Below are 23,768 nucleotides of genomic sequence, written 5' to 3' on the forward strand. Positions count from 1 at the left end.
TGCCGTTTGCATGGGGCTGTTTGTTTTCTTTCTTTTCTTTTTCGTAATTGTGGAAGCGCCGCTATTTCCCAAGGGAGCGGTTTTCGAGCACCAGTGCTTCCGTGCTTTTTCCAGAAGGATCCTTACAGACATGAAAAGATCAGCTAAAGTATGCCAAAATCCGAGAACAAAAGTTGCGTAAGCAGAGATAATAAGCTTGAAAAGGTGTAAGTTTAGAATTATATTTACAGACGTTCTTCATACATAAAGTTTCATAAAAGGATAAAGATGATTTTCTGGTATATGCTTTTGCTTCAAGATAATATAATAATTTAGCTCAGTGGTTCTCAACCTGTGGGTCAGGACCCCATTTGGGGTCGAACGACCATTTCACGGGGGTCGCCAAACAACGCAGTCCGCCATTTTTTCCCCCTTTTCCTTAGCTGTGCTACTCCCTTTTATTCTATTGTCTTTTGAAAGCCAATAGAATAGACTCTCTTGAATAGAGTCTAATTCTATTGGCTTTCAAAAGCCAATAGGAATTGTCCAGGCTGTCTCTGCCTGCTGAGCCTGCCAAAAGTCCCATTCTGCAAACGGTGCTGCACCAGTTGAGTAGTCCTCAACTTACGACCGGTTGGGGGTCACGGCATTAAAAAGGTTGAGAACCACTGATTTAGCTTGAAGAGATCAAATCAGATATAAGTGGCTTGTTTTCTTTCAGAATTCTTAGAAACACCTGATGCTGGAAACTGGGCTACTAGATTCTAGTTTTTGAGGGATACAAGACTAGCTGTGTTAAGGAAATTCCACAAAAATTAATAGGATTTATGTTCAAGTAAGCAGCAATGGGATTGCAGCAATTATGTTAAATGAATATAAACTCTGTATTCTAGTTAAATGGTAATTATCCAAGAAATAAACATGATTTCAGGTCTGCTCCAAATTTGAAAGACTTTTTTTTTTCCATACTTCAATTTTATGACAAGGTAGGTGTGACTGCTATTGAACCAGCTTGAACTGGAATATATAAATATGATACCCTATGAGTTCTAGGACATTCTGGTAGGGTATCAGTAGCAAAAAAAAAAAAGTTTTATCTTGGTCTTAGTACACAATATTACATCACTGCATGACTCTCGTCTACCCTCTCTCCAGATAAGAAAATTACAGTTTGGAAAGAACTTAAAAGTGTATTTCACTAACAGTTTTTAATCCAGGAAATAAAAGACTTTAAATTACAAGGAAGTAGATTTGCACTGGGCATCTGGAAAAAAATCCTAATTTTAAATGCTAATCCAGTTAGCTCTACTCCAGATGTCTGGAGTTGCGCTACATGTAGTAGTGATACTGTATTAAGTAACTGAGCTGAAATTGCACAACACTGAACTTTATTTAACCCAAATACCTGTTATGTGAACATGGTCATCTAATAGGGCTATGTTATACCTGAGTTTTTTCCAGCTTTAATTAAAATTAGTAATCCAATTATTAAATTAAGTGGATTTAGCCAGCCATATATTAAATTGAGAATGTTCTTCTTTAAATTGCTGTCCACTCAGAAATAAGTTCAACTGCAGTCCAAGGTTGCCTGAAGTTGCCAAGGTTGAGAAACACTGTTCTACTGATTTCGGTAGGATTTGTCTCAATAAACTAGTACTGGATTGCTTTTTTCATCAAATAAAAATCCAGCAAAATGGAGATGTATTGTTCTGCTTTCGGTACAGACTAATCTCGACCGAGGCAATCTTTAAAACTCCGCGCGTGGTCAGTCACGCAATGAAAGCCGCTCGTGGAAAAAATGCCACCCGTTCACAGGCGGAGGCGTAGCCTAATAGCGTAGCAATGACGGCGTAAACACGTGCCGGCCTACAAGGTGAACTCCGCGCCTCCGGCTCAAGGGCGTTGCCGTCTTTCCTGCGCACTAGCTCCGCCTTGCAAGAGCCGAGAGTGGTTGACCCAGGACGGGTAGGCAACCTTGGCTCTTTTATGACTCGTGGACTTCAAGTTCCAGAATTCCTGAGCCAGCATGGCTCAGCTTGGAAACTCTCTTTCCCCTTAGCATGGCTGGCTCAGGAATTCTGGGAGTTGAAGTCCACGGGTCATAAAAGAGCCAGCGTTGCCTACCTCTGACCCAGGAGATGGTCTCTGCCCTACCTTGGTGACGCAGATGCTGACGTCTCCGGCCACATTCCTATCCTGTTTCGCGGGAAGCTCCGCCTTTTCCTTCTGGGCCGAGAAGCCGGTGCCTTCCGCCGCTCAGCTATCGCTCTTTGCAGGATGAAGATCTGGAGCTCGGAACACGAATTCGGGTAAGGGAGGGCAGAAATGGCGCTTTCCTTGTTTGCCTGGCCTCGGCGGGGACGTCGCGAGAGATCTAACCCGGATTCCTCTCTAGCCTAGTCTGTGGAAGATCTCCAGCTTTTTCTAGCTTGCTGCCTACCCGTGCCTTTAATTCCAAAAGGGGAAAGGCTGAAGAGATTCACTCTGTCTGGTTGCATTAATGAAATCAAGGTTTATTTCTTGGGTTTACGGCAGTGTGCTAATCCATAATCCACGATTTACAAACCATCCCGCCTGGATCCCGGGAATGCTCTCAGATACAAAGAGGCAGCCTCATTTTGAAGTTAGATGTTGTGTGAACGCAGCCTGTAACCCCCAACATATTCGGTAGCGCCAGGGAAACCCGTTTCCTACAACATATCTGCTTAATTGCTGTAACTGCCGACCTCACAGTCGTGATGCTGAAGACTTAGGTGAAAAGCGGGGAAAAGCTTTAAAAATTGCGGGAGTATCGGTGGTGGGTGTAGAGGCACACTCGTTTTGCTTTCTTTAAGGCATTAATTTAGTACTTTCAGTAACTAGATCTTTTCCCCCCTAGTATTTCCTTTCTGTCCTTATTGCAAGGCAAAGTAGTTCTTGACCTTGCCCTCTAACGGAAACTGGCAAAACGATACTTCTGCTAGGATGCTGGAAGGTCATCAAGTGGGTGTTTTATTTGAGATTCATGTTGGGTAGCCCTCGGTGGATGGTCTTAAAACCCTTCCTTACCTGTTCTAAGGTTTTTAGAAGTAGTATTTTGATAACTGTGCAATTTGAATAAGCAGTTTGATTAAATGACAAGTAAAACTAGTCCTAAATCTTCCTCTCTGGCCTCCACTGTTTTGACATTTTGAGTATGTTTAGGTTATGAAAAATCCAGAATTTGGGCTTAAATCAAGAGTTTTTCCTGGTTTATGTTTCTCTCTATGTATACATAAGAAACATTTTGCTTTCTTAATCTATTTCTTTGTCAACTTTTTAGTTCAGAAACCAAATGAATATAAAACAGACTTTTAGCACTTCAAGGAAAGGTGGTTAAAAGTAAGAGGTAATGTTGTGATGTCTCCAGATATACAGATATGGAGGAAATACATTTGTGATCCAATCATCTTGGAATTTTCTAAGAGAATTTGGGACACCGTAAAAAGTTGTTTTTGTTGTAATGGTCTGTTGGATAATTCTTGTTTTACACGAACAGAAGTTATATTATTTTCTCCATAGCAAAATTATGTTTTTTGCATAGAAATAACAAATTAGAATTTTGATTTTTCTCAAGCCTATTTGATACACTTTTTACATTTAAAGGATTCAGTGATTGTCCAGTCATTTTTAAGTTTTTAAGTAGCATAATATGCTGGTAAATAGCTATGCTATTATGAAATAATTTTCTGGAATTCTATGATAAACCACAGGTCTTTTGTATTCACTGTTTTTTTTTCCCAGAACCTCATATAGTTCTCCCAGCTGATATTGAATGTATCTATCTGATTAATAGAATGAATTTGAATGAGCTTGACATAGTATTCTTCGACAATTCTAATTCTCAGGCTTCTAGAGTTATTCTGAAAAGGTGCTGCCACTTTAAGCAATCACATTGAAGGTCATGATTTGATGCCTTTAAACATTAACACCTTTTTAGATTCCAATGAAAGCCTAAAGAAAAAGGGGCTGTTTTAATAAATGATAGGGCGCTTCTGAAGCATTTAATTTTATTTTTGAAACATAAATCCAGTTAAGTATGCCACTCTCATCCTTGTGAGTTTTTTTTTCTGAATGTTTAAGGACATCTGAATGTCTGTACAGATTAGATTGCATAAGCCTTAAGATTGCACATATTAGTGTGATGAAAATCTTCAATCTTGTTACTCATTTCGGCAATTTTAAATCTGCATTTTAATTCTGCAATACCTATAAAAATGAGAGTATAAACCTGTGGCTGCAGCTTCCTTCCCAGCTTTATAAGACTCTCTTCTAATTATATCAGTATTCTGCTTTGAGCTGCTTTTTAATTAATATGTGAAGTAATTCCTTGATGGAGAATCAATTTGTTTTAGAATGAAAATTGAAGATGGTGCTACTTAATATTTGTCAGTGCTCCTTCCACTAGAAATAGAAATGCAGGTGAATACATTTTTAAGATATGCAAATTGTGGGGCAGAGGTAGCGGGTAATATGTGAGCAGTGGTAAAAAAAATGAATATTTGCCCCAATAAACAGCAGTTCCTATTGCTGTTGTTAAGCAAAGATCATGGTGAGGACCTAATGCGATTGGAATTTGTGACTTCTTGCCAGCTTCCAGCAAGCAAAGACAATGGGGAAGTTGGCAGGAAGTTGCAAGTCTCCTTAGGTGGCTTTGCAAACAGGCCAGCAGGTGCTGGAATACTTGGAAAGCAGGGGTGTATGTGTGCTTACTATGTTGTGGTGTGAGCCCAGCAAGGCCAGCATATATGTGTGCAGCACAACTGCAACCAAATAGGTGTCTGCCTACCTGCCTGGGCCCATGGTTTGGGACCTTTTTGAGAGAAAGAACAGTGGGAATTATTTACCATAGTAACTTGCAACCTTCCATACTGGCTTCCCCATTGACTTTCTTATAGCAAGCCAGCAGAAAAGATTACAAATGGTGATCACAGGATGCTGCAAACATCATAAATGTAAGCCAGTTGCCAAGCACCTGAATTGTTGTCATGTGACTGTAGGAGTGTTAGGATGGCCACAAATATGAATTCTGGTCGTAAGTATCACTTGTTCAACACTGTCATAAGTTCAAATAGTTGCTGAACAAGTTATTGTTAACCGAGAACTATCTGTATCATTCTTGCCTAAAAAAAAAAAAAAAATCTGTCAGCTCTTAAATTTGGACAGAAAGAATGGAATGTTCTGGCATGAGAACTGAATGAGATTGTACTAGCGATATGAATTGGTGAAGTTCTTGTTGCAATTATTTATCCAGTGTAAGTCTCAAGCTAAAAGATACGTTTAATGTGATTTGAAATTGCCAGAGAACATTTTGAGCATTTTATTTTTATCCTGCTTGTGTTATTATTTATAAATAATTCAAGGCGGCAAACATACCTAATATTCCTCCTTTCTCCTCTTATTTTCCCCACAACAACATCCCACAACAATATCCCATGAAATGAATAATTAGACTGAGAGTGACTAACCCAAAGTCATTCAGCCAGTTTTTCATGTCTAAGACAGGTCTAGAGTTTACAATCTCCTGGTTCATAGGCCATCACCAGTAAACTACATGGGCTTTTTCCTTGTGTTGGAGGAAATATTGCTCTTATTAAATTAGGAATCAAGGTGATTGAAAAAGGATCCAACAAAGTATATTTTATTGGTAGGCCCAGATTATAGAAACCACAGGCCTCCTCACCAAGGAATTGCAGAAGAGCCCTGAACAAAGCATGATTATAAATGTTAGACATTTGATTTGTTACCTATATAAAAAACCTATGTAAAAAAAAACCCTTGCATTAAGAATGCCTTTGAATATGATGTAGGTGAATAACCTTGCCTTCGTGCTCCAAAATTCCTTCACACTATTAAGATTCCCTCTTGCTGTATACATTTTTTTAAACAATAGTGTTTAATGTATCTTCCTCCTTTCACCTCATTGTGTTAACATTCTGAAGAAAGACAGTTGTCTGGTTTCTGTTATTTGTTACTCCAGGGACACTGCACTAGCCTTCATTTCAAATTCTGTACGTTTTAAATTATGGGTGAGCTGTTAAAGAATAAATGAAGTATAAATGAATTAAACCTTCAGGTAAGTATTAATTATCAAGAGAATCTAACAGAAGCTCGAGCTATGTATATGTTAACATATGGGAATTGCAACAGAGCTCCTTAAACGAGAAATGTGGAACAAGTGGTCCGGTTCAAGAATGTTCTGTTCTTTCAGTTCGAGTGATTTAAAGGTACTTCTAAAAATCAAAGTCCAGCTTACATATTCAGAATGTACATGTGTTATGTGCCAACTTATATTCAGCAGCCTGAGGCACATAGGGAACAAAGGTTGTGAGTTGTAGTTTGGTTTATCGTTGGATACTTCCAGACTTATCAGCAATAGTTTTCAGACTGATCTAGTTTCTTGAATCATGATGCCTTTGTCAGATATTTCATTTATTCTTTGCATAGTCAGTTTTCTGGAGCCATCAGAATTCAGCATAAGTAGAAAATATAAATAAATGCAGCTGTCCAGGAATTTAAAACTTCCAGAAATATGTAGGAGGAAAAATATGTAGGTGGAACAGACAAACTAATAGAAATGAGAGAATATTTCCAGATTATGTGGTCAAGTGGATATGACACAAGACTAAAAAATACTTTAAAAATTCACAACCATATTTGAAACGGTTTCTGAATACATCGTTGGCACTGATTAACAGGGCTTTTTAAAAAGATAATCTTAAATACAGGATTGAATTTATAATCTGTAAGATTTTTCCTTTGAGTACAGTAGACCATTCCTAGATAGGAACTTGCTACAGAGAAAAATTGTCTTATTAATTTTTAAAATGAAAAAAATGCATTGTATTGTAATAGTATGATGTTCTTGTAATGCTACATATGCTCATGTTGAAACAAATTCTGATAGAATTCTTCCACCTGAAGAATAAAAAGTAAATCAACATTAAAAGTACATTACACATGAAGATTTTATTTTTTAAAACATTAGCATATCATTTTATTGTATATTAACTCTGTGTTGGGCTGCACTTGCCTTTTGGATTATGGATGTGGATGGCTATTCACTTAAAAAATTGCATATCTATACTTTCTCCTAATATCTACTTTCAGCTGGTTAAAAATTAAATAAACACAATATGAATGGGAAAAGTTGGGAAAATAATTAGAAAATCATGAGATTCGGGTACTGATTTCTTTTGGGGCATTCTTTAACACAAATTAAAATAATTTCTACTTGCACTGAACCTTCTTTTTGAGTGCTTAAAGATGTGTATTGATTAATTGTGTTCTATTTCATTTTTCCAGGCATTCATGGGATACTGTAATAAAAGCTGCAATGAGAAAATACCCCAATCCTATGAACCCATCAGTGGTAGGAGTTGATGTCCTGGACCGAAGCCTTGATAATCAAGGAAGATTACATAGTCATCGATTACTTAGTACTGAATGGGGTCTACCAAATATTGTAAAAGCTGTAAGTTACATTGTAAAAAACTAACAATAAACAAAAACAGCATGAATAAAACGTTTTTATTAAATAACTTCCTAAATTATTACCCTCTTGGCTTCTTAATACAATTATTACTTTTGACTTTGCATTATTCTAGTGATAGATATTTAATATCATTTTGTTAAGAATTACACTGCATGTTGAGGAATCATACTTTTAAAGATTTATATTCATTGCATAATTTCTGCTTATGTGACTTTTGGTTAATTCTCATTTTTCCTTTTTCTTCAAGATTTTGGGGACAAATAGAACTGTTACATACATTAAAGAACATTCTGTAGTTGATCCAGTGGAAAAGAAAATGATATTGAGCTCCACAAATGTAAGTAATGAAATCTGTTATTTATTGCTTGCAGGACAAGAGGCTTGCTGAATGCTTATTCTGGGTTTATTTTTATACCATGTTTGAAGATTCTTTAAAAAATATAGTTATAAGACCAAAGTGTAAACAAGAATAGAACACTAGATAATATTCAGTATCTCTCAAATAAACCTTAAAGTCATGCTGGGAAATATAAGTTTAGAATAGGGAGGTTATCCTAAAAGAATCACAATCAATTATTTTGCTTATACTGATACTTAAAATATGAATTTTGAAACTCTTTACCTACTGCCCCCAACAACGGGTTTAAGATTTTAACTTTCATCATTTTTAAAATGGTCCTTTCATTTAAGGTGTTGCAGAATCTAACTTGTAAGAGTTTTTCATTTAATTTGAAAGAGTAAGTCAGAACTAATTTGTGTCTTTATTTTTCTAAGATAACACTTACGAATCTTGTATCAGTGGATGAACGATTAGTTTATACACCTCATCCTGAAAATCCTGAAAAGTAAGTTTAGATGTTATGCTTGAACAAAAGCATAATTTTGTCACTAAGAATCCTTTGTGATCTAACTTTTTAATTTTTTTCCTTCCCTAGGACTCTTCTAACGCAAGAAGCAATTATTACGGTAAAAGGTGTTAGTCTTAGTAGTTACTTGGAAACTTTAATGGCCAACACAATATCGTCTAATGCTAGAAAGGTAGGCATATAAAATATTTTTATTGTGTTACTGTTGCTACCATGATATCTGTTTAACAAGTATATGTTGTCATATACTTGTTTTGACATAGATGGATTCCAAGATGCTCTCAATTAAAAATCTTTTAATCAAATAAAAGAGTAGTCAAAACACAACACTATTTAGTAGTTTTTTCAAGTATGATGCTACATTTCCCTGCCTGTTTATAAAATTGTCAATGCATTGCTTGTCTTAGTCATTTGCCTGCAGTTGATTCTTCTTTTCTGTTCTAATGCTGGTACCACTAAACAGTTAGTGTGGCTCTGTATTTTTCACTCATACAGCTGTGGTCATTTTAATTTTGTAACCAAGTGTCTAGATGGCAGTTATTTTTTTTAAGAATTTGGTAACTTGTAATCTCAAGTAGATGTTAAAAAGAAACTAGTAACAACACATGCGCATAGTCGACTCAGTATTAGTACAATGGGATGCATGTTTATATGCTGTCAAAATCCCACTTTGCTATACATAGAAACTTTTTGGGGGTATTCTTGCTTGCTGTATCTATGCAATTAAAATGTTTAATTTTGCTAGAAGCTCTTACATTGTAGGGTTGATGATGGAATAATTGTTTGCTGCAAGTTGTACATTTTTTCTGTGTTACTCCAGGGGTGGGATGCTCTTGAATGGACAATTCAGCATTCTGAAAATGTTCTAAGCTAGCAGTCTTTCTACAGCTGCATTTTGTACTAACTAGTGGTAATGTCAGCATTTGTTACCTTGGTATAGCATTTCAGCTTCTAGCAAGTACATGCATGTTGTTGTGATGTACCTTTAAAAAGCTGCATGCTTTTATATGTATATACACACATTGCATATAGAGGAACAGTGCCCTTAATTAGGAATCAGGGCTCCTTTGATATCTAAATACTTTGTCATAGGAAGGTTTTTAATCCAAGGGGATCAATTTAATGTTATTTTTATATTTTGTTGATGCTTTTTGTGTAAAAAGAATATTATTAGAACACTGGAGGAATTATTTTTTAAAAACATTTGTGTGTTGAATTGGTCAAAGAGCTCTATTATAGCAATACATGTCAAATCAGATTGATTATGTGTTCAGGTCTGACATTGCAAGACTAGATGTGAAATAACTCTTCAACAAAGAGTTACTTTCAAATCCTTGGTTGCTTAACATGTACTATTTGATGTCAATACTGGTTTCAGTTGACTCTGCAGTGTATTTCTGTAGAAATATGATGCTAACGGCATTAAGTTAATTGATTGATTACATGCCAAGAAGTCATTATCAACTTGTAGCAACCACATAGATTTTTCTGCATCATGATACATTCATTGTAATACAGCTTGTGTTAAAAGCTGTATAAATACAATCAGTGTACTCTGATTATCAGGCTAAGTATATAGATTCCAGCTGCTAGAAGTTGACAGAGATAGATGGATACTATCCAAAACCTCATGAGGGGGCAGCCAATTCTCAGGTTATTTACATCTCGCCTTGCCTTTCTTGACAGTGCAGTGAAGAAGGTAGCAGACTGCATACATGTCATGATATAGCTAAGTCAGACTATATATACTATATTTACCCCATAGAAAGACAAGATTGCTACTTACCTGATGAATGTAACTCTTTTGTGATATCTAAATGGACCGTCTTTCTTTTCTTCCCTTCACAAACAGTTGCCTCCTTCCTTGACCTCATCTCAGTCTCCTTCCTTCCTTCCTTCCTTCCTTCCTTCCTTCCTTCCTTCCTTCCTTCCTTCCTTCCTTCCTTCCTTCCTTCCTTCCTTCCTTCCTTCCTTTCTTTTTAATATGATTCTTCATCTGGAGAGTGGTTTATGTGACAGAATGTTTGGTATATGCCAGGGGTGTCAAACTGCTGGCCCGCAGGTTTGACACGTCACCAGGAAACCATGCCTACCTCGTTGCCGGCAATGGAGAAAAAGCTCTGATACGTCGTGCAACGTCATATGACATCACGAGTTTGACATGTCTGATATATGCATATGAATTTGTTTTATAGTCTATTAATTTTAGAAAGTTACTCATTCAGTAGTCCCAGTTTTGACTATTTCTGGAATGTGATTTTTTTTTTTTGTCCATCACATATTCAAGCCTGTAAAACACTCATATTTATTGGCAATGTGAAAAAATTCCAGCTAGTGAGTTAACCTGGTTTAAATGTAAATCCTAGGCACAAAATTTTGTCCAGAATTATATTTTTCTATCTACTTATTTTGAAAATTGGTAACCTTGGGAAACCTTGTCTTCAATTCAGGATTATCTTCCTTTGGGTAAATACAGTAGATATTGTTATCTTCACTATTTAAGATACATAACTGCTTTTGTGCTTTTTAAATGAGCTGTCATACAGAAACTTTTGGCTCCACTCACATCTAGTTCAAGGTAAAGTGATTAGCATATTCTTCAGATTAAAAGTACTCTTTCTCTTTTTCATTCTCCTTTGCATATAAGGAGAAATTTCTAGTTATATAATTTATAATTATGCTTGTATCTAGATTGAAAACAATGAATGGCATAAACAACCAGTTGCTCTTCATTGGAATGTGATGAATTGCAGCTTATTAACAGGGATGTTATTTGAAGTTGTACTAATAATGTCATTAGGTTTCCTATAATAAAAGTATTGATTTTGTTTTTCTCCAATTGAATAACTTGTTCCAAAGGTACATTTTTAGCTTCTGATAAAATTGTCAGCTAGCTATAGAGAGAAATTTAGATAGGGTCTTTTTTTTTACATTTTTCTATCAGTCTTGGAACAGAATACCGGTAGTTTAATTTCTTTGCTTAATATCCTAATTTACAGGTAATTAAAATTTATACAAAGGTGGTGCAATATCTTTAATACTCTGATTTTTGGAGTGTGTGTATATAGTATGAACATAGTACATGGTCACCATATCCTCTTAGTTGCCCTTAAATTAAAAACCATTAACATTGTGTCAATTTTGTACTACTATCATATGCATAAATACGTTAAAGACGCATGTCTATTGGCAAATCTGCTTGCTTACAGTGTATGTTAATACACCATTTGAAGTACATTACAAACTAATTCTTTGTCAGGATTGCTCTATCCATAACTAAGTGTATTAAAAGTAATCTAATTTATGTGTTTCCTTCAACTGCTATAAATGAATGAGTAGCTGTTCATTGCAACATAAACTTGGGAATTCAGACATTTGCTTATTTATCAATGTAATTGGAATTTGGTTAAATCAAATTATTTCACTTCCTAGAATTTATTTAACAATTCACCTATACACATTTATATAATTGTACACTCCCAAATTTTATTTAACCTGGAATTTTGTTGACATAGGTGTCAGATTTGAAGTAATGTTTAAGATTTCTGAAAATTGATATATTGCAAGTATCTTGCACTGTAAGAATGCAACAGTTCATGCTCTGTTTTACAATAAACCAGAGAATGTCTTCTTTCAGCATGTTATTTTTCTATGTTGATAATTAATTTTTTTTAGATTTTTATTTAGAAGATTTAAAAGTAAATCTGAACTGTGTAATTTGCAATACTGAAGCATGTTCAGATAGATAGTAGTTTAAAGATGGTTGATTTAGAATGAAAAACGTTGAAATGTTTGCTGGCTTCAAAAATATTGAAATATTAATAATAAATATAGTGTGCAAAAATGTGAAACTATCTGTGAAAATACATAATTAATCTGGATGTTCTTTAATAATTACGCAATGTGTGGCATATTTCTACCATAAAGCCTTTTTCAAGAGTTAACTACTGAATTTAGATAATAACCTCATCCGAGATTCTTTTTGGAAAAGTCATGGCACCTATGTTGTCATAAATTTAGGATCAATTATACTATTGCAGGCCTAACGTTGCAGTATGAATTCTTAAGGCTCAGTCTCGGATCTCCTATATTTAATGGTGCATTTTTTCCTCACTTCATAATTAAATTTCTATTAAGAAGTCACATTTTTGCAATTTAGGAACATTACATACAAATACAGTAGTACAATAACCTAGCAGATAAATACAGAGTAAGCACCATCTGATTATTTATTATTTCCTGATTTGAGTCATATGTTTTGTAGTCGTCGTAATAAGTAAGTGGGGCATAGGTAAAAAGTTCTGATCAAGTTTCCTATTCCTACCTAACATATTTTTACAGAACTATAGTAAACCTAGTAGCTGGAGTCGGTGTAGATAGAATGTAGTTGAACATGATTACATTAAAAAAAGGACTAGGTAGGATTGGATATGGTTAGCGCTTGATGAGAAATTGTTGCCAGGGAAGTAGCTAATTCAGTGTGTGTACTTCTGACATGGCTATTACTTCATGTTGATGAGATTTTAGGTGTAGGTTTAGCTCTCTGAGGTGATTTGATTCTAAGTATTTATGATACTTTAAAAAATCTGAAATTTTATTGAACATAATTGGCAGTTATTCACATTCTGTAAATTTATCTAAGTGGCAATAAATAACCACCTGGAAGACACTCTGGTTGTAAGAGCTATGTATAATCTACTAAGTGCCCTCAAAACAGTTGATGTACAAGTATTTGCTTTAACTTCAAAGATCAAAATATTAGTAAAATAGCAATAGCTATCTATGAATATTCAATAGTCATTTGTTAGGTAGGGTTTTAATTTCTTCAGTTAAAAACTTTAGACTAAATTTATTTCAGCAACTCAGGGGCTATGAACATGTTGAAAAGTTCTAGATTCATAGCCCATTCTGCCCCTCACCATGATTTGTAATGTCTTTTTTAAATATTTGGTGTTAGGGAATTTCTCAAAGTTGGAAACAGCTAGCAAAAGGAAGAGATGTTTTTCTTGAGGTCTGAGGTGACAAATTGCCTTTGGAGATAACCTCAAGGACTGTAGAATTCTTATGTAGTATTATTTTCTAGGACTAGCCCTTGAAGTATTCTTTCAATTCCAGAATGGAGAAAAAAGAAATCAGGGTAATGAATTTTCTCATTCAGAAAAAGCAAAAAAAAATACTCCGGTGTATTTTCTTTGTTGAGATGCAGTGTGGTAATGGAGAGTGCAATAATTCCAGTATTCTTATCATTGTGGCTTATGAAAAGGTTTCACAACTTTTTGACTAGAATTTGGGTCATTGATATGTTCTGGGAATATTTGTAAATCAAATCTGTCTTTAGCAGTCTTCTAGAAATGTTGGAAACTTTGTAATTGATTTGCTGGATTGAGAAATCAATTCATTGCATTATGCATTAGAATTAGCATGCAATTTTGTAATTTGGTTGCAAGAGTATTGTTTACAGAAAAAAAATGTGTCATTAGGTTAAAAATTAAGGATTTTCAAAACAAATTAAAATTAATGCTGTTCTTAAAGGAAGGGGGTCCAAGAAATAACAGAGCGTTTCAGTAGCACTAATAATATAGCAGCTTTTTCATCATGTAGGCAGACAAAAATTACTTTGCTTTTGAAACTTTTTGGATTCTGACAGAGGAAAGTTTTACATGCTTAGCATTGTTTCCAGTCAGTCAGATAACCTTTTCTTTTTCCATTACAGGGGCGTGAAGCTTTAGAATGGGTGATTGGTGAACTAACTTCAACACGAGACAGTATGAAATCAACAATGGCAGCTGCTTCGATGGAAAACTGATGAACTGTCATAATCTTTATTTTTCCACTGATTTTTTTTTTTGTTATTGTTGTTGCTGAGGCAAATACTCCTTACTTTTTGATATTCACATATAGGCAGGCAGGCAGAGAGAATGAGAGTCTGTTAATTTATAATCAGTTTTACAGGACACTTTTTTTTTTCTGAACACTGAAGCATTTTGGGGACCCACTGCATTATAATTAAGCTTATTTTTATGTTTTTATATGGATTCACGATATAGTTAACTAATTCCCCGCAAGACAGTGACTTCAAATTCAAGCTATTTACATGGATTTCAAACTGAAAGAATGATTGAAATTAGTCTACATAAATACCAAGCTGTGTTTTGATAAAAAGCTATATGAATATACTTTTGAATGTGCTGCTCTTTTTGCTGCTTGAATCTTAGCATTTATTTTTTTTAAGTACAGTTGTAGTTCTTTGGTGAAGTACATAGGTACCAAAAATATGGAGAGTCTGTCAACCTGTGGTAACTATTTATTTGAGGGGTGGGGTGTGGAATGACAGTCCAAAATAGTGTTTTTCAAACTTGAACAACTTTAAGATGTGTAGACTTTAACTCCCAGAATTCTGGGAGTTGAACTCCATATACCTTAAAGTTACCAAGTTGATCCAGAAGAGATATAGAGGCATGCCCTGATTAATTTCCTTAATTTTGCAGCATGGCCTCATTGTTTTAAAGAAGCCTGTTTGGGAATATACCAAGCAGTGCTCCTTGGCAAGTTACATTGTTTGTTGCAGGTTTCTGTGGTATTATTTTTGCATTGTTTGTAGAAGCTGAATAAGAAATGCCAACATTTTACCTCTTTATTTATACTCAAAGCACTGCTAAAAACTACGGGAGCAGATACTTTGCTGGAAGATATTAATCTGAATATTTTCTTGCCAGCTGATATTTAGTGCATAATTTATTTTGAAATGGATTTCTTCTAATCATTTGTGAAAAGTCAACTAATACCTCAGAGGGAAATACTAGAAATAAAAAACTGGTAGAAATAGGTTCATATATTTAGGATAACTTGCTTAGCTCATTATGTCACATCAGGGATTAGAAGGCTGCAAAAAGATTTCTATACCAGTCTGTATTTCACATCCTGCTTTGAGAATTGGGTTTATCAAGTCTATGTATCTTTCACATGTTGTGAAACTCAAAATACTGTTCCTTGGAACCAACAGCCTTCATAAAGTTAGTTCAAATATTGGTTCCAAATTTCAAAATTCAGTGGAATGTTCTTTCTAATACAAATTAGAAATAGTTTTATTAATGAAGACAAACTGCTTTAAGTTATGACAGGAGTCTGTAACTTTACATCTCAGAGAGGATGCAGTAAAAATTGGCTTGAATGTTACAAAGAAGCTTCCATGAAATAGAATTAGTTTTTAGTCATTTTTTAAAGCTACGTTTTGTTTGCATATTATTACATTTCATATAATTTAAGTTTTTATTTTTCTACAAGTAATTCACTAAGGAGTGAAAACCTGCTTTGCGATATTTTCTCTAGAAATTGGAAGCAGGAAACATTTTAAATTGATAGTATATCTGAGTAATTGAATAATTTCAAAGCTTTAAAAAGGGAAGATGTAAGGCACATAATTGTTTTATTTCCAGAGTTGTTTCAGAGAAACACAAGCTGAAGAGTACCTTTACTAGGAAAACTACAATCCTATTCTCTATCCGTATCCGTGCTAAATTCTTTCTGTTGCCAAGGGTTTTCCAGTCTTTAGATTTATCTATACCACCATTTTGCATTTACATTAATTTGTTGGCATTACAATATAATTGAGAGGGAAGCAACACTAATGGCAGGAGTAATTCTTTATGTATGAATGAGACCAACAGGGTCTGTTGTGTCAAAATGTGCAAGATAGTGGATGAAGCATTGCTGTCTTACTGATTTGGATATTTCCTGTGAATGAAGCCTTTCACTAAGAGAAAAGTAAAATATTACTGACATCCACTTCCAGCAACTAATAGTGGCTATATGCAGGTGTCTTTCAGAGTTTATTATCTGCCAGTGTTATCTGCATGTTCAAATGTTTGATTCATACTGTCCATGAATCGATCTGGTCCTTAATTGGTCTTGTAATCTCTTCCTTATTTGCATGTTTTTTGTTTGCATTTAAAAATTCCTCAGTGTAAACGAAGACAAAGCTATGTATCTTGAAAAGATGTAGAAGTATTTGGAATAGATGAAACTGTTTATCCCATGACCAGAGACATCTGTGCAAATTTTATTTTCTACCCGATTGACTATTAAAATAGAAAAATATTGTCTTCCTTGATAATGGGGTCCAGTTCCTAGAATAAAGAAATCTTGATTTTAATAATGAGTAGACTGATTATTGGAAAACATTTAGTTTTATGTTTCGGGCACTAACATCAAAATCTCTGGTTTACGTTCTTTTAATTAATGTAGAAAACTGCCATGATTGCTGAAAGGCAGCAACAACTTTTCAGATAACATTACTGTAGTGAGGGGAAACATTGATGCACTCTGTTCTAGATCTTCATTATTTTGTGATTTGATTGTGAGCTCTATTAAGTGACAAATCATTTGATCTCAAGTGTTAAATCCCATAGATTTCTGAAATTATAAATTAATATGACCCACTTAGAGATGGCAAAAAGTATTGTTTTTCTTTAGGAAAGCAGTCTGTTTTTAGGTCAGTTGTTGAACAGGATAACTATATAATGCTGAGTCCTAAAAAATAGAAAATCACTAGCAAGGGTAGTGAATGTTCTAGAATGAACCACTAAACTCAAGAGTAGTTAGGAGCGCATATTCCTTAATTTTGCATGTCCCACGGTATGAAACCTAAACCAATGGTGGGGGGGACATAAAGTGGTGTTTATATTTAAAACACCAATAAAAGGAAAACAAAACTATTATCTTATTTTTCTCCTAAAAACTAGAAACCATACATTCAGCCCAAGAATGGTAATTCTTATTTCCCTTGAGTTTTATCCTGTCCAGGTCTGTTCGCTCCCAGAAATGTAATTTATAAAAATGGTCCTAGAGATTATAACATTTTAAATGTTATTTTTGTTTATGTGCATATAATAGATAATTGTGTTCAGTTGATAAGACAACACAAACAATACTACAACATTTTTATGAGTTTAATAATCCATAAACTGCAGGTGAATATTATGTAACAGGAAAACAAGCAGAAAAAGAATTATTGCCTTTTTCATTTACAAATGGTTATCCATTAGGGGAGCCAGCATGATGACATAATGACATAAGAAGGTAACTTAAAGAACTTAAAGTTGTGCTTCCTTTTCAAATCATTGCCAGGTACCATTGCAGGTTCAGGAACACAATAAAGAAAACTAAACAACTATGCAATTTTTTTCCTCGTAAGCATCCAGACTTTTGGTGACCTGTATTTTTTTTTTAAGAAAAAGTTATGTAAAAGATAGTAGGAAAAAAGCCAACAATTATTTTGACTTGTTTTCCCAAACACATTGTCTACTTGCAGAGAGAAAGCCTATTTATCTTCTCTTTCATTACCACTGTTTTCTCATTTATAGTGCAAGATAAAATCATCACTGCAGCAATAAGCAGTTTCCGAGTATAATCAAAGGATGAAGCCTTATCATTTTTAAAAATATTATTTTAACACACAATGGCTTTACTCTGTATTCTAAATCCAGTTCCAGGAAGCTCGGCTTTCTTCAATCCTACTTCATGCATTTGATTTTCATTTGTTCCTCCTGTTTTTACCATATTATGATTTTTTTTCTATCTTTGGTCTGGATGAGTTTCTAGGTGAGCACAGCCGTCAGAAAGCAAGATTTAAAACACAGAAGAAAGTCAAGAAAAAAAAGTACAATAATTTTCTTACAAATCTATATCTACAAAGCTTTTTTTTGCAATATCTTCATTTATGGAATGCAAAAAAAAGTCTTCAGTTAGGAGCAAAATCTAAAATGTGAACGTCATTGTCTTAATTTGAATATAGTCATCTCTGTATAAGCAAATTATTATTGTTCTTGACAGCAGCAGGTTCCAGCAAAGGGTTCTTGCTGGTGGGAAAGCTGAGTACCTAATTTCTATAGCAGCTCTCATGAAAGGTTTAGGATTTCCCCAGTCTTCCAGATTAGATTTTGAAAAATAGACATTGGCAAAAAGAATTGGGCTGTATATATGTGGCTTTTTCCTATGGATTCAGCCAAATCAAGTACTTTTGTATCCAATCCATAGTCATTAAAATGGCCGTGCATTTTAATTATTTATCATATCTTCATGCATTTAAAAAGTGTACAGTTCTATACATGCCAATAGGCTTTGAAGCTTAGTGCAGATCACAGCATTGTGATACAAAGTCAGGTTTCCTATTTTTTTCGCTTTTGTCTTAAGGTGAAATGTCTTAAGATTTCATATGTTTCGCTTGTGAATAGCATGGAACTGCAAAAAGACATTTGCTTGACGTTCCTTCCTTGTGACTGGTAGGATAGGATTCTGACCCACCAAGATTCATAGGATTCATCTCACCCAACTAGAATTTATCTAATTCTCTTATTGACTGGAAATTGTGCTGGCTGCCAGATCTAAGTCTGCTGATAGTGTTTTTTTATGTTTCCCACTTTTGGGAAGAATTGACCTTGGAAACAAGAAAGGGAAATCATAGGATTGCAAATAACAATGTAACTTTCAAATAAGTTTTAGCAAGTTCATTTAACTTTGACACACATCATGTGATGATCAGATGTGCTTTCAGAATCAGTACAGTAATCCAAGTCTTTTTTTTTTTCCCCCTCCTGGGGTGTATTTTTCTTTTGAAAGCATGCAATCATGGAACGTTTGGCTTGTGGAATAGCTTTGTCATATTTTCAAACCAATTAGGCACACATTTGTGCAAAGCATTAAAAAACAATCACTTCACAAAGTGGGCCAGTACAAGCTAAATAACCTTCTGTATTGAAGCTGCTCAGGACAAATATTTTGAAAACTTCTTATACAGAGACCTACCGTGAAAGCCTTCAAAGCAGCCAAACTGCTGAAAGAATCTGTGCTTTGGCAAAGGATTAACTAGGGTTTACATTACAAAACAATTTAAGGTAGAGAAGAGAGCCTCAGTTTAATAAAATTCCAGCCAGATGACCATATTCCTACGAATGGATTTGTTTTTTAATTTATGGGACCTTACACTGGAGCTGATTTTGAATTACATAGCATATGCTGATAAGCAATCTCTGAGGGATAATTATAAATAGATATAAGCCCATCAATAAAGAAAAATGGAGAAGGGAAGTAACAGATTTTAATTTATACAATTTCTTCTTCAGTAGGCTTTGCCTTCACAGAAATAAGCTATTTAAATCAGTTCTGACATTTATATTGTGAATATAAGCATAATATAATTATGACGGGTGGTAACGGATCAGAAAAATGGAAAATGTTACAACTGTCTATTCATTTTTCAGTTTGAAGTATGGAATTTTGAAGTAAACATTTTTTTAGTACAAATTAGTAAAACATTATCTATATATGACTGCTGACTACAGATAGACCTCAAGTTACAACCATTCATTTTAGGACTCTTCAAAGAGACTGAAAAAAGTGACTTATGACTGAATCCTTTCCCTTTTGACTGCCTCAGTATCCCCATGGTCATGTGACCAAAGACTCCTGGCAGCCAGTATGACTTTAATGATGGTTGCAGTGTTCTGGGATTGCAGGATCACCATTTGTGACCTGCCCAGCTGGCTTCCAACAAGCAAAGTCAATGGGGGAAACTGGATTTGCTTAACGCTGCATGATTCCCTTAACAACTGGAGCAAAAAAGATTGTAAAATTGGGTGTAACTCACTTAACCTCCTTGCTTAGCAATGGAAATTCCGATCCCAATTTTGGTCATAAGTCGAGGACTACCTGCATTTCTCTTATGCAGCCCAATTCAAAATCTTTAATTCATTCATTTTATTAGAATATCAAATATATCTAGGCAACTATCCAACTATTGTCCTAACAATTTCAGGTTAATCTCATGTACCAGAAGTTTTTTTTATTTTGCTAGGAAATAAATTTATATATTTATATAATACTTAATTTTTTGTGTTCTCCTTGGCCCCACATAATCACACAAAAAATGTGAAAACCATAGAAAATCTTTGCCAATAAAGAGGATTTAATAAAATCCTGTAGTATTTTATTAAATTTGATTAACCTATTCTGGCCTACATTTGAAAAGATGGTTTCTGTCAAAAAAAAAAATAACCTATTTTTATTGTGTAATGAGAACTACGTGATACAACTAGAAGAATAGTAGATCAGCTGTGAATGTACAACATGGAAAGATTCTGGGTAACTCAGAGTAATAAGGACTACCAGCTTGATGATAGAACAATACTTTGCTTTCATATTATATATGTGTACATTTTAAGTTAAAGAGAGCAAAGAACCTAAGATAAATTGCTGATTAACAAAAATGATCAGGAATTACCTTGGAGCTTGTCAGTAATCATGTTGCCACAACTTCTAAAATACAGTTTTCAATAAATTTCAAATATCTATCATCTTGTAGGATCATCAAATCTTTCAAGATTTCTTGTATTTTACATGAGATTTTAGTTATTTAATTTTCTAGAATTATTCCTAATATATTTAATATTAGAGTGTTTGGGATATTGCATAATCATGATTCTTTCCTGGAAAGATTGCTGACTTTTATTTTTATTGTTACTTTTTTATATAGTTAGTTCATCACAAGATGTTTGTCATCTACAATTTGTTGTGATAGTTTCTATGGGAGCCTAATATTCACCCCCAAAATAGAGTAATTCGTGATCCTTGGATATTAAATTTAACACTCATCATTTCAGTTAGGTAGTGTTAACAGTAAATTGTTTGGGATATTTAAGGAACAATCAAATCAAAATATTAAAAGTCAGGGATTAAGATGATAGAATAAATTTTGATAGTATATTTCATAAATAAATGTTGGTAATTGGTTGGTAAACTTTTGCCTATTTCGGAAGTGAACTGAGGTGTCACTCATTCCCTTTACAACATAAAAATGAAAATGCAACCTTTTTGCCATCATATTTCATATTTTGATTCTAAAGATAAACTAAGTCATTAAAACATACCAGAGTAATTGTTCCTATCCATAGATGATCTGCAAACAGTTTAAATGAGCTGCTATATATATAAAAATAATCCAATTCCATACTAAGCGCCAGTCTTGTTTAAAAAATCTGATATAAAACAGTGCAAAAATGTGATGTTCAGTAGTATTTTAACTTGAAAACATTCAGTGTTTCTCCAACCTTTTGAAAACTAGGAAACAAAAACACTTCTTAATCCGAGACACATTGTCCCAAATTTTTTCAAGAAAAAAATCTTTACAGCCAAGATACATACCCCTGTAAAAATGGGATTAATAATAGACATGCTCCCATAGTCTTGGTTATAGCAGTACTTATGTATTGCTCTATAAAACAAATATACATTATTTATCTTACTTTCTCAGGATTATTTCCCAGAGAACACTAGTTTACAAAAGTTCATTCATATTAAAAACTAAACTTATATTGCATTCTGCATCTATAAAGGGTTTTGTTTTGTTTATTTATAAAAGCTACAGGTAACACTACCACTGATATTCAGAGTACATTCCAAATAGGAGAAAAAAAATATTATTTTGAACACACTAATTTTATTATAGTATAGCAGAAGCTGCAGGAAAATAATTACCCATTCAGGCTTCCAGCTTATTCAGTATTTTATACTAAGACTGAGACGGTATGGATTGATCAATCATTTCCAGCATATTAACAAATCCTTCTTAATCTTGTGCTATAAGATATCAAGTTCTGTACAATAGGGGACTAGGTATGTCAAGTAACAAAATATGACTAATATTTAATTGGTAGCAAATGCCAATATGGTTTACAAATGTACTAACAGCATAATCTAGTTTTTCTTTAGTTCTATCTACATATATATATACATACATAGACACTCATCTTAAAAATAATTAAGGGATAAATAGGGAAAAATACAAGTAAAGACTTTCTTTGTACACTGAACATATACAAGTAGACAACAATCTAATATAGTTGCTTTCTCCAGTAAAACAAATGTATTCGCTGGCCTGATGGGTAGGACAATTTCTGATTTTTTTTGTAAATTATATAAAGCAGGGAAACCAATAAGCTAATAAAAATATAAATGATCAAGTAAAACAAAGGAAAGAATGATGCTCTGGTTTGATGAGTTTTCTCAGTATCTCATGAAGAGTAAATACTGTAAAGAAAAAGGCACAAGACTCAGATTTCATTGATAGTCCTCTCAGAAGGACAGTATTCTGAAGTGCCTGGAGATGACATGTAGAATGACTGTGTTTTCCTTTTTAATCTGGCTCGTTTGTTAGCCAGAGAGAGGCTGCGGCGGCTTGAATTAATGATTTCCGAAATGAACTTCTTACAGTCCACACACACTTCCATGGTGCTCCAATCCTCCATGAGTTCTTTTGGAAAAAATGCTTCTTCACTTGACTTATCTATAGACTTTGACTTTGAGGACAACCTAAAAGTAAAGGAACAATTCTGATCTCGTTAGTACCACTCCTCTTTCCAATTGTTCTAAAGAGTTTCAGAAACCTTTTCAAGTTTTTCCAGTTCTTAACACCTGGAGTATAGAGAAAGAAGAAACTATACAAATCACCTGAATCACTCCTACAGTTTCCAAAATTGTGCATTTAGTCTTGATACTAATATTAAAGACACTTTATTTAAGCTTCCCTGAGCTTGCCCAGTTGTGTGAGCTTGACATATAGATCACATCATGACTTGCCTATTTGTTACAAAGGCATCTAGGCATCATGAGTCATCTAGATGTAAATGACTAGATCAGTGGTGGCGAACCTATGGCACCGGTGCCAGAGGCGGCACTTGGAGCCCTCTCTGTGGGCACATGTGCCTTTGCCCCAGCCTCGCCTCCCCCCACGACCCCCTTCTCTCCAGCAGCCCCCCTGAAGGAGAATCACCCCTGAGCGTGGCCCACGTGGAGCAGTACAACCAAAGACATGGCAGCCAGGCAGCGTAGACAAGACTCTGCCCTCACACCCCATCGTGCACAGTTGATGCTGCAGGGTGCGGGCAGAGGGCGTGACCGCTATAGCGCTGCTTGGCTGCCTGGGCAATCTGCGGCGGGCCCTGGAGGCGGTGAGTGGCCCTGCGGGCAGGTGGGGTGGGGGATGGGTGGGTAGGGTGGGGGCGGGGCATGGGATGGAGTGGGAGTGGACCAGTTTTGGGGCACTCGGTCTCTAAAAGGTTCGCCATTGCTGGACTAGATAGTGCAGGGAAGGAATAATGGTCATTGTATGTGTTGGCACCAATAATATAAGGAAATATAGTGTAATAGTCTTAAATTTAGGTTGCTAATAACAGATTATAATCCAGGACTATTATACTAGTGTTTTCAGATACAGGACTGACATAGCTCAAGAGTCTTAATTTATATGAGATGATGGTGTCAGGCACAGGGGTTTATACAAGTCAAAAAGGTTTATATATGCACAAAAACTTCCCAAGAAGGATGTCTTGGTTGTCTGCCTTTTTCACAGAACATTA

The 23,768-nt window shown here is 34.8% G+C and overlaps 2 protein-coding genes across 6 annotated transcripts in view; one reads left to right on the forward strand and one right to left on the reverse strand.

Annotated features, from left to right (window-relative positions):
- The first annotated feature begins 14 nt into the window (after nt 1–14).
- On the forward strand, nt 15–16,510 carry PRELID3A (PRELI domain containing 3A). 3 transcript variants are annotated; one of them, XM_039339258.1, is made up of 6 exons: nt 15–206; nt 7,303–7,471; nt 7,740–7,829; nt 8,267–8,337; nt 8,428–8,530; nt 14,072–16,510. In XM_039339258.1, exons 1-6 carry the CDS (start codon nt 151–153, stop codon nt 14,162–14,164), a joined length of 582 nt encoding a protein of 193 aa, XP_039195192.1. In that variant the 5' UTR covers nt 15–150; the 3' UTR covers nt 14,165–16,510. The 3 variants fall into 3 exon arrangements, with proteins under 3 accessions (XP_039195192.1, XP_039195194.1, XP_039195193.1); XM_039339260.1 differs by lacking the exons at nt 15–206; nt 14,072–16,510 and adding exons at nt 2,013–2,288; nt 9,179–14,065; XM_039339259.1 differs by lacking the exon at nt 15–206 and adding an exon at nt 2,040–2,288.
- A 781-nt stretch (nt 16,511–17,291) lies between these two features.
- SPIRE1 (spire type actin nucleation factor 1) overlaps nt 17,292–23,768 on the reverse strand; it is a 52,715-nt gene continuing 46,238 nt past the window's right edge. For all 3 annotated transcript variants that reach the window (XM_039339262.1, XM_039339263.1, XM_039339264.1), the window contains one exon: nt 17,292–22,722. In XM_039339262.1, coding sequence (XP_039195196.1) covers nt 22,464–22,722 — 259 coding nt within the window. In that variant the 3' untranslated portion in view covers nt 17,292–22,463. The remainder of the gene's footprint in view (nt 22,723–23,768) is intronic.

Source organism: Crotalus tigris, unplaced genomic scaffold (assembly GCF_016545835.1).
Source record: "Crotalus tigris isolate CLP2741 ecotype Arizona unplaced genomic scaffold, ASM1654583v1 scf7180000017731.4096049, whole genome shotgun sequence".
Classification (NCBI taxonomy): domain Eukaryota; kingdom Metazoa; phylum Chordata; class Lepidosauria; order Squamata; family Viperidae; genus Crotalus; species Crotalus tigris.

Coding starts and splice junctions, on each gene's coding strand:
- PRELID3A (XM_039339258.1), top strand. CDS start 151: ATGCCAAAATCCGAGAACAAAAGTTGCGTAAGCAGAGATAATAAGCTT. Junction 7,472..7,739: donor TACCAAATATTGTAAAAGCT/GTAAGTTACATT, acceptor TTTTTCTTCAAG/ATTTTGGGGACAAATAGAAC. Junction 7,830..8,266: donor TGATATTGAGCTCCACAAAT/GTAAGTAATGAA, acceptor TATTTTTCTAAG/ATAACACTTACGAATCTTGT.